This window comes from Numenius arquata, chromosome 11, assembly GCF_964106895.1.
Source record: "Numenius arquata chromosome 11, bNumArq3.hap1.1, whole genome shotgun sequence".
In the NCBI taxonomy this organism is placed as follows: Eukaryota; Metazoa; Chordata; class Aves; order Charadriiformes; family Scolopacidae; genus Numenius; species Numenius arquata.
The window spans coordinates 41,872,220-41,882,583 of record NC_133586.1 but is presented as its reverse complement, the minus strand read 5'-3'; the positions used below and the strand labels follow the sequence as shown (position 1 = coordinate 41,882,583).

Genomic DNA, 10,364 nt, shown 5'->3' with positions numbered 1-10,364 from the left:
GTTTGCTGAAAAATCCTAGTTGTGCCAGGCTCCTTGGGTGAAAGTGATCTTTCATGGCATGGGGAAAACCAGGGGCAACGCTGCTTTGGGGAAGAGATTCGTGTTTGTAATGTGTTTGACTTTAAATTCCCTGGCTTTTCCTGGAGAGCAGTGCAGTGGGTTTGGTAGAGCTGGCACTGAAGGCACAGATTTATTTTTTATTATTATTATTTATTTATTATAAGGATTTGGTTTAAATTAGGTTCTTTATGTCTGAAATATTCACTTGATGCTGCTTTGGCTGCAGTTTGGCTCAGGTGCCCTGCTTGCCCGGTTAGCGATGTCGGGGACCTGGTGGGTGCCATACAGGGGTGACGTGCTGCAAGGCAAAGAAAGGTAAAATGCCGAGGGATGTGCTGCATCCCTTCTGCACACCCCAGACCACCAGCCAAAGCTGTGGGGATGCTGGGCTCGCCAGCCTTCCTCTTCTCCCTGGCAGCAGGGACACCCCTGGCTGGACTGCAGGGAAGCCTCAAGCTGAACCTCACTTTGGGCTGCGGAGGAGAATTGTAGAATCATAAAGTCATAGAATGGTTTGGGTTGGAAGGGACCTTAAAGATCATTGAGTTCCAACCCTGCTGCCCTGGGCAGGGACACCTCCCACCAGACCAGGTTGCTCCAAGCCCCCTCCAACCTGGCCATGAACCCCTCCAGGGATGGGGCAGCCACAGCTTCTCTGGGCAACCTGGGCCAGGCTCTCACCACCCTCACAGCAAAGAAGTTCTTCCCAATATCTCATCTAAATCTCCTCTTTTTAAAGCCGTTCCCCCTTGTCCTATGGCTCCACTTCCTGATCAAGAGTCCCCCCCCTTTCCAGCTTTCCTGGAGCCCCTTTCGGCACTGGAAGGCTGTTATACTTTCAGTACTGGTAAAGTACTTTCATGCACTGAGAGCACGGGCGGCACTGTTATCTGCAGGCAGGAGCTAGCATGGCCAGGCACGGCCACTGGCTCTCACAGCCTTGCATGGAGCATCCCTCCTCTCGCTCTGCTCGGGAGAACCCTGCACGTTTCCTGAATATGTGAGCCTGGGGCTGAGCATCCTTTGTCATCTTAGTGATGGCTTTATTAAAAAAAAACAACCAACAACAACAAAAAACAAACAAACAAAAAAAAAAACCCACCAAACAAACCAGGGGAAGAAGATAAATACGTGGTTGTGCAGTAGCCAGGGCTTCCCCACATGCTCTGTGCGCGGAGCAGCTGCAGGGAGCTGGCAGGGAGTCAGGGGAGTGGGCTGGGGGGGGCTTGGCACCCACCATCACTCACATTGCCCGTGCCACCGGGCACTGCATGGCTGTGCCAGAGCTCGCTGGCACCCTTGGACCTACTGAGAAATGGGGCTTGCTGGTCTTGTTTGACCTCAGTTTTGGGGAGAAAATTTCCCATCAGTTGAGGAGGATCAAGGTTTGGTGGGTCTGTGCCACGTGCGGAGGCTCTTTCTTGGTCCGAGTTGGGCAGCTCCCCTTAATGACAGATCGGGGCATCGCCACTGACCACCAACCATCAGGAATTCACTTTTCTCACTCTCTCCCTTCTATCTGTGAGTGATGGCTTGCAAGGGAAAACAAAATAATCCTCTTTGCAAAGGAGAAGGTGGCAGAGCATCTTGTCAGCAAGTTACGGTTTTCCTGGGAATGATATGCTAGTTAAAATTGGGAAAGATCTGCGTCATCAGGTACTGATGATTTTGAGGTGGTGTGAATAAAGTGTGTGACAGGGCACTCTCTTCCCAGTGCTGCTGACTGCTTTCCTTGTGACCGTGTGGAAGTAATTTAGCTTTTCATCTTGGCTTTTTACCCGTAGAAGGGAGGTGAGTGTATGTAAGTAACTGAGAACATCAGCTGATTAATTGTTTGACAGAAAATAATTACTATTTATAGTCAGAACAGCCTAATCCTAAAATAGAAATGAGGACTGCATGTGGCAGGAAAGAAATAACATCAAGAACATCCATTTATAACTGTAATTTTGGTAGTGAAATACACCCTCTGTGCTGGATGGAGAATTTCGGAGCGTGCGCTTTCCTGGGTGCTCTCTGAACGCTGCTGGTTGCCCAGCTTGCCACCGAGACTTTCCCCCTCGCCCGTTCAGCAAATCTGTACTTACCTGCCTTTCTCTTTCCATACTCTGTACCACTTGAGCAGTCTCACGGTGTTCTGGCGTTTGGGGTTTAAGCAGTGCTGCTGCTCCCCTCTCACCCGCGTCCACAGCGTCACACTGCAAGGCAAGAGAGCCTGGGTTACGGGAGTCACGGGAAATACCAGCCCCCATCCCTGCTCCCGCTCCAGATAAATGCCAAAAATCAGTCGGGGGCTCACCCAGGTGGGCAGTAGAAGGGTTTTCATGCTCTCTGTCTTACGGCAGGCATTTGAGTTTATGGTAATAATATCGCAGCAGATCTTCGGCTGTTATCAATCAGTGCAGTGCAATATTGTCCACCATTATATTAGGTTGTACCAGACGAAGACTTACCTACTGGTTTTAATCAGTGGGTTTGCTCTGCCTGTCTTGGATATTTTGTTTTGAGCTTAATAGCAGATTTAATTAGGGCTCATTCAGGCAGCCACAAGGTCTTTTCATGAGGAGATGGTTCCCTTATGCTCAACAATGATGCATCCAAGAGAAAAGATCAGACCTGCTTCATTGATTTTTTTTTTTCTTTTTTTTGAAGTCCACAATATTTTAAGTACTTGCACATGGCAGAGTACCTGTGTGTCCACCAGAGTGGCTCTGAGCATGCAGTGCTGGGGCTTCAGCCTCCCCTGATCATGGGCTGACCCTTCTCTCCTTGCCAGCAGCAGCGGCTGGGTGTCCCCTTATTGTCAGGACAGGACGTGCTGGGAGGCAAAACACGGCAAAGGTCTTCCTGTCATTTTAGGCTTTCTCCTGGAGAGTTTAGTGAAGGCATCACTGGTTGGTCTGCCACAATTGAGGTGACACGAGGGACCTGGAGCTGCTTCCCAAGAGGATGGTTTTCCAGAAATGCCAAGATTGTTATCATTGCTCGAGTCTTCATCTTTCATATTAATTTTGTGAATTTAAAAAAAACCACCAAAACCTGACATTTTTTATCGGAATTATTCATTTTCTGGAAATACCATCCATTACAGGGAAACACAGTTTTTAGTTTAACTAAAACACTCTACTGAAATTACTTAAACGCTGCTAGAGATGCGAGTAAAATGATGGCAGAAAACCAGAAATATCTGTGCGTACTGATGGGCTGCTTTGGTGATTTGGTTCAGAAAGGAGCTGTTTATTTTCTAACACAAGAAAAAGATCCTTGCAAACTTCCCCAGCTGTCCTGCCCAGTGCGGCGGGGACGTGCCTGACTGGAAGTGAAACGCTGCGTGTTGCCTGTGTGAGCTCAGCTAAGGGTCTCGCCACGTTTCCCGTTTCGATGTTGTACGGGGGATTCAGATAGTTCTTTCCATTCAATTAACCTTCTTCCCTGCTCCCCTTCTCTGCTCCACCTCCAGCGGGTGTGAGCCAAAGTCACAAAAAGACAAGGTGTCACTTTTGGTTTGCTTGCTGGGAGGACGTGGCCCTTTCCCCAACCTGTGGGAAAGCAGTGGAAGGTCTCCAAGAGCCTCTGTGGCTGCAGACATCGGAAAGGGACGGGTCTCTCGACTGTCTCTTCTGCAAGGGCATTCTCAGCCAACCCCTCTGGGATAAGCATGTATGTGAGAAGAGTTTTCCTACAGCTTCGAATGGGAGTGGAACTAAACCTTCATGGAAGACACAAGACATGCAAATTTTGAGGGGCTTGAGGTCAGCATGAAGTTTCTCCATCCAGCAGCCACCTTCTTGGCTGTGCCATCTGTGCTGGCTGATGCCAGACCTTGGCTTGGGTTTCTCTTCTGACAGACCGTAGAGGGTATTTCCAGAAAGTGATGGACAAGCTGAATCGCAGGAGGAGTGGAACGGGAGTGCCTCTGAAAAGCAGCCAGCCCTACATTTGCACCAGAAGCAGTGAAGGACAATTCTGGATTCACTAGAGCCTGCAGTCTGAGGAGGAGGAGATGCATGGTTTTCTTTTCAGGTGAACCACCGAGTCTTTTCTCAGGCTGAGATACGTTGCTTTGACATTACACGTAGGTTTTCTGCTTTGATGCTGGAGGCTGGACACAGAGGAGATGTTCCTAAACCAGCCTTATGGTCCCCTGTGGTTCCTGTGCAGTCCCTGGTGCTGCAGGCACAGTGTTGGGTGGTTGTTGGGCACCCTGAGCTGACCTGGCCCTGCTCTTGGGGATGCTGGTCCAGCAGATGTAAGGGGATGTGCCTAATAAGAGGTGCTGTGGAAGCAGATACCCCAAGTGAGGAGTTCTCTGGATGGGCTGCAAGAAGAGATTGAGAGGAATGGAGAAGGAACTGAAGCACCAGAACTTACACATCCGGTGATGTCCTTCCAGTGGGATTTGGGACATGAGCAGGTCCTGGTTCATCCCAAGCTGGTGCAGGGACTGCCATCTACCTTGGCTGTCCCTGGAGGAAGGCTCCCTGTGACTCCTGTTTCCCATCAGCTGTTCTTGCCCCAGCGTGTTCCCCCCTCTTTGGGATGAGGCAATACGTGGAGGGGGTTTGGATCCTTCCAGGCAAAAAGAATTAAACCTCCCTCCTATTTTCTGCTGCTTTTCCTCATTCCGGGTGGCAGATACACAATCACTGCTAGATGTACTGTGAATCTTGATAGGCTTTGACTAGACTGAGGACTCAGTTCATCTGTCTCTTACCCAGTACCACAGCTCTGCTGGGGCGGTTATAGCCAAAGACACATTTCTTCCTAAACTGCACCCCAGTACTTGCTGCTTCTCTGCCAAACATCGTTTATATCATGTTTCTGCTAAATGAAAAGATACGGGAGCTTTTGGGGAGGGCAGGAGGGGACCCAGCTTCAACAACTCATTTCAGATGATCACCCCAGCAACAAAAACTCAGTTGCAGGAATTTAGCTCTTCTCTGCCTTGTCCAGAGACTCCCAGATCAATTGGTTCATGGAATATTAATTTCAGTTTGCTTTCAGCGCTGCCTTCAGGCTGCGTTAGGGTAGCTGGAAAGGCAGTGACAGCAGTGGGTTTGCCCTGCCTGCCTTGGGGGCAGCAGCAGTGATGGGACAGCCATGGGACATGCCTCAAAACCAGGGCAACCCTCCGGGCTTGAATAGCATCGCTCGGCACTTGTAGAGCTATCCAGCTGGGAAAGCAACCCGCTCGTGCACAGCGTTCCAGCTTTCCTGACTTTTTGATTGAAAGTGAAACGTTGCATTAATGAGATTTATTTTATACACACCCCCCCTTCCTCCCCCTCGGCCACCAGCTGCTGTCAGGCAAGCGCCTGGAGTGGGAAGCAAAGAGTTAGTGCCCCCTCTACACCATCCCTGTGCTGTTGAAAGGTCAAAGCAAACAAAGTAAAGCTGCAAGGAACCGATTCAGGCCGTGATGCTCTGCAAGCCTTTTTCTGTTCAGGTCGCCATCAGCTGATTTGGGCTTCAAGGAGGTGGGTCTGGTGCTCCCTGAGCTAAGCGTTGCTCGCGGTGATGCTGGTGTAAATCTGGAGAATGCCTAAGGCAGCTTGGCTCTCCGTTCCTCCTCCTCAAGCTCTCCACTGAGTCTGGCGAGCCATTTCTGCATGGGCAGGATCAGGCTCCTGTGGTATCTCCTTGGTTGTGCCAGTCAGTTGGGCAGGATTTGGCCCCGTAGGCATTACAGAGCGCTGGAGGTGGTATGTGGCTTGGCAGGACAGGACTCCAGTCCTGCTGTTAAAGCACCTTTCTAAGATTAAATGAATGGCAACTGTTCAGTGAGGGAGCACAGGCGCTGGAGAAAATCAGTCCTTGGTGTTTTCTGGTGGTGTGGCTGTTCATGGGACACTTTTTTTCCCCCCTCTGAGGTGGCAGAGGGGCTCGGTGCAGTCTTCTCGGCTAATCTGCCCTTCTGGTCCTTATCCAGCCCCACAAGCTGCTTGGATGCTGCTTTGCTGGGGGATCTTAAGATATCCAAAACAGGAAGAAAAAACCACCACAAACCACCTTAAAATCTTAAAAAAAAAAAAACCCACCAAAACCCACCTCCTTTTGAGCCAGTCATCAGAGATGTCAAAAATCCCCGTACCTGCCTGGGCTGGGTTGGTCGGTACATCACTTTGGGGATTTCACGGCGGCATTGGTCACGGCTTGCAGTGAGACGGGGAGGAAAAGGGTTTTCTTACAGGCTAGGTAATCCCATCGAATGCGAGGGGATGGCTCTGGTACAACGCAGGCAAAAATCTGACTCTGATTGGGATAATCCTTCCTTGCAGAAACCACCATGGACCAAACTCTACTCAGGTTCTTATTCTGCACGCCCAGAATAACTTGAGTAAATAGTTCTGGATTTTTCATCGGGCAGCTTGGAGTAGGATTTGTCCCTGTCTTCACTTGAACTAATCATTATCCTCTTATTACTACCTGTTCTGTAAATATTTCTTTGGGCAAAAAGGATGGTGTCGAAAAATGCTAGCTGGGTTTTTGGTCAGAACAGCATGTTTTATTGTGTCTAATAACAATTTTGCAGCAAATAAGTATTCCCAGAAATTAGCAAGCCAGGGCATGAGGAAAAACAAAGAACAAAGCAGGAACTTGCAGTTTAAGGTACAGCAGTTCAGCTCATAGGGAAACGGAAAGGAATAAACCGGGGAAAACTTACATAATCATCTCTTCCACGCAAAACGGGTACCTCGGCTTTATTTCCAGCTTTCGTACGTTAGAGAACCTTATTTTAGGACCTTTTCTCGAACATTTGCACTTCACGCCTACAAGAGAAAGCATTTTTCTCATGTGCCTGCAAAGCCCTCCTGCCTACCGAGCGTCCCTTCCCCGCCAGCCCCTCTGCGCGCACAAACTTCACTTTGGTCTCCCGAGCCTCAGTGGGAAAAGCTGAATTTTGTAATGCTGCTGAGCTTAAAAAAAAAAAAAAAATATATATATATATATAAAAAATAAAAGTAATATTCTTTGCTATATCCCTGGAAAAGGTAGTGACTGTGGGAAACATGTTTCAGAGCACTCTATGTGTTCTGAGGCTTAGTAAATATGTGAGCTTTTTAAAGTGCACCTGCTGTGATTAAATGTAATTGTATTTAACAAAAGGAAATGAGAGAGTCGGAACTTGCTTTAAACCGAGCAAGCGAACCCACATCTCGGCTACCGTCTCATTCACTCGCGTCTCTCTTGGACTTTGTAGGACTCTCAGTCATTTCTCCTCGCACGGATGCTGTCGTGCATTTGCAGCCAGACAAAAGCTGAGTGGTTTGGTGTTTGTTTGTGTTTTTTTTTTTTTTTTTGTTAAACCATCACTTCTGTGCACAGCAGAAAACGCTCACTGGCACACGGGCTGGAATTTGTGCTACCACATCCAATCCGGCTCTGCTCTATTTTCCCTGCGAAAACCACCCTTGGTTTCGAAGGAGATATTTGAGCTATAGTCCTGAATAACAGCAAACAGCGTGTGATCTCCCACGCTGGGAGTTGAGGCTATTTCACATGCAATGAAGACCCAACTCTGTATTTTACCTCCGCTTCCACCTTTAAAAAAAAAAACCAACCCAAAACCTTGCAGTTCCCCTACCCACAGATTCAATACATCACTTTTCCCAACAGGCAGGGGATGGTGAAATCCAACTCAGGGCTACTGAGAATCAAATAAAAATTTGGAAAAATTGGGGAAAAAAAAACCCCGAACAACAAACCACCTGGAAAAGCAACCTCCTGGAAAAGAGTTTTACGTGGGAATAAAGCAGAATAAACCAACTTACCTTCCGCGCTGGCTAAGCACATGGCGATGAACAGCAGGAGCAAAGCTGCTGTCAGGAGCTTCATGGTGGGACAGCAGGTACCTAGAGAGACGCCGGGGGATTTTAACGGGTTTTCTCCCTTCGGCTTCTTCCCCCGGATTTCCCCTCACCACCCGGTCCCCGGGGCTGGATTGTCGCCGGGGAGAGGACCAGCAGAGAGCGGGTCCCGGCGATGCTGCTGCTGCTGCTGCCCTGTGGCTCTGCCTGCGCTCTGCCGCTTTCCTCCCCTTGTCCTCTTTTAAAACAGCTCCCGCTGCCCTTGCTCCCGGCTCATTAATATGCAGAGCAACTCCACGGCTCCCTCCGCTTCCTCAGCCCCGGCGGGGAAGGAAGGGGGGGGGGGGACACGACGGGGGACGGGACACCGGCACCCCGCAGCCGCTCCTGCCCCCAGGGGGATACCCCCTCCCGCCCCGAGCATCCCGGGGGTGGGAGCGCAGGCGATGGATGGGGCGGCTGCTCCTGTCCCTGCCCAGCTGGGACATTTCTCACCAGGAGGAGGTTTGCTGGAAGCGGGGTGTGTGTGTGTACGTGTGGATTTGTATGAATGGGGCTGCTAAGTGGAAAAAAACCCCTCGTTTGAGAGCGCTCCATGCTCCTCAGAAATTCCCGTGCCCCTTGGAAATAAGATTCGGAAAATTCTCACCTGGGGAGGGGTGTCACCTCTTGATCTAAGTATTATTTTCTAGCTTTAACAGGCTTCCAAATCTAAAGGAAAGCTTAGTGAATTAAATGGGGGGGGGGGGGAGGGGGAGGAAAAAATATTCCAAAGAGTATTGTTCGGTGGGTTTAGCATGTGGAATGTTTCAGGAAATAAGATCAATTTGGGGTTGCTTTAATGAACACTCCAGCAATGTTCTGCCCTGTGAAGAACAGGGTAGCACCATGCAGGAACTTCATGGATGTAAATACGTGTTCCCTCTCCCTTGCCGAGTCTGTTTCTGATTTCGGTAACAGCTAAAATAGCATCTTTAAATTCCAGATTTTTGCCTGTGAAACTGAAAATGGGTGAAGAGCAGAGTCGGGTCTCTTGATCTCTTTTCATAGTAAGATTATTCAAAGCAGATTGCAGATAAATGCCTCTGCTGATCCCTGGTTCATCCCAGCCCCTCTCCCCACATACCGCTGCCCACGCTCCCCCCCCCCCCCCCTCCTTACACCCATCCACCTTATTAAAAACCGACCTAAACCAGCCATCCTGCCAGTTCAGGCAGCGCTTGGGAAGGACGCTCCGCGTACTCCCAGCTCCGCTTGCATTTTAAGTTTCCCACATGGCTCCGTTCCTGCCGGCTCCCATTGGCAGCGGCCATCCCCACCGCGTTCCCGGCCCGGGTGTTGGCAGGCTGTGAGTACAGCCCTACCGCACACAGCCTGCACGTTGCGCACAGGCAGCTGCCCTTGTTCCTGGCCCTGGGTTTCATGCGAGACGTGCCGACACGCCGGGAACAGCTTGCCTCCCCTGCCCTGCATGGGATGGGGAAGAGCAGGGGTGGGCGGCACGTTGGGGACAAGGCTGCGGGGGGTGGGAGGGATGGCCAACGTGGCAGGGAGCTTTTGGGGTGGAAACCCCATTCCCGGGCAGGTTTGTGGGGCTGCTGCCAGTGCAATGGGGCAGGGGGAGGACGGTATGATAATTTTTCTTACGCTTTGGGCATTTGCATTGCACAGCTCTGAACCAGGTCCTGCGGGTCTCCTTGCACCCTGCTGGGGGTGTTTTGGGATGTGTGTTATTAAATGCCAACAGGGCTAAAGAGAGAGGTTTGTTCCGCAGCCTGGTGATAAAAAAATGAGCAGCTGAGGGATGGCAGGTCTCGGTTCAAATTTTTGAAGGAAATTGTAGTTAACCAGTTCCTTGTCCGAGGAAGAAAAAAAAAAAAAAAAAAAAATCAGGAGAATAGAAAAGGCTCATTTCAGAGTCACCATGAAGCGGTGAGGATGCTCGCTGGGCATCAGGGAGACTCGGTTTAAACAAACTCACCCACATCCCACCTAGGACTGTGATCCCGTCCTTGTGGCTCGGGGTAATTCCCTCCTCGGCAGCCTCTTCCCTTCTGTGCACAGGAACGGTCTTGGGGGAAAACTGTGGGAAGGGAAAACCATTTTCCCTCCCCCTCTGCTAATAAAAATTTGGGTGCAGCCTTAGCTGACGGCAATTTGAACTTCCCCCAAGCCAGGAAACTCACATACAGGCTGGAGAAAAAAAATGAAGGAAATTCTCCAGCTTTCCAAAAGCCAATCCCCTCTTTTTGTATGACTCTTGTTCACGTCGAAAGACCCAAGCTTATTAGCTATTAAATAAGCAAAGCGCTGCTTTAGTTCCAATTTAAATGTGGAAATGGAGGCATTTGAGGTGCGTGTAAATACGGTAACTGCTCACCATGCGCCTGAGCAGTTCAGTGTCTTTATGCCAAGCGCTGGCTTTGATAGTAATTATTTCGGAGAGCTCAAAGGTGTCTCTTGCCTGGTGTGACAGATTTTGGTGGCCGTGTACAG

The 10,364-nt window shown here is 49.9% G+C and overlaps 1 protein-coding gene across 1 annotated transcript; it reads right to left on the bottom strand.

Annotated features, from left to right (window-relative positions):
- Positions 1 to 261: 261 nt before the first annotated feature.
- Positions 262 to 7,896, bottom strand: CXCL14 (C-X-C motif chemokine ligand 14). The gene is made up of 4 exons (XM_074156135.1): positions 7,833 to 7,896; positions 6,725 to 6,830; positions 2,148 to 2,258; positions 262 to 358 (listed from the first exon to the last, which is right to left on the bottom strand). Exons 1-4 carry the CDS (start codon positions 7,894 to 7,896, stop codon positions 262 to 264), a joined length of 378 nt encoding a protein of 125 aa, XP_074012236.1.
- Positions 7,897 to 10,364: the final 2,468 nt, after the last annotated feature.

What these genes read in the sequence shown, in the direction of transcription:
- CXCL14 (XM_074156135.1), bottom strand. Translation starts at nt 7,896, where the DNA reads ATGAAGCTCCTGACAGCAGCTTTGCTCCTGCTGTTCATCGCCATGTGC. An exon ending in GTGCTTAGCCAGCGCGGAAG is followed by an intron (nt 6,831 to 7,832) that starts GTAAGTTGGTTT and finishes TTTCTCTTGTAG; the next exon opens with GCGTGAAGTGCAAATGTTCG. An exon ending in TGCGTGGAAGAGATGATTAT is followed by an intron (nt 2,259 to 6,724) that starts GTAAGTTTTCCC and finishes CTTGCCTTGCAG; the next exon opens with TGTGACGCTGTGGACGCGGG.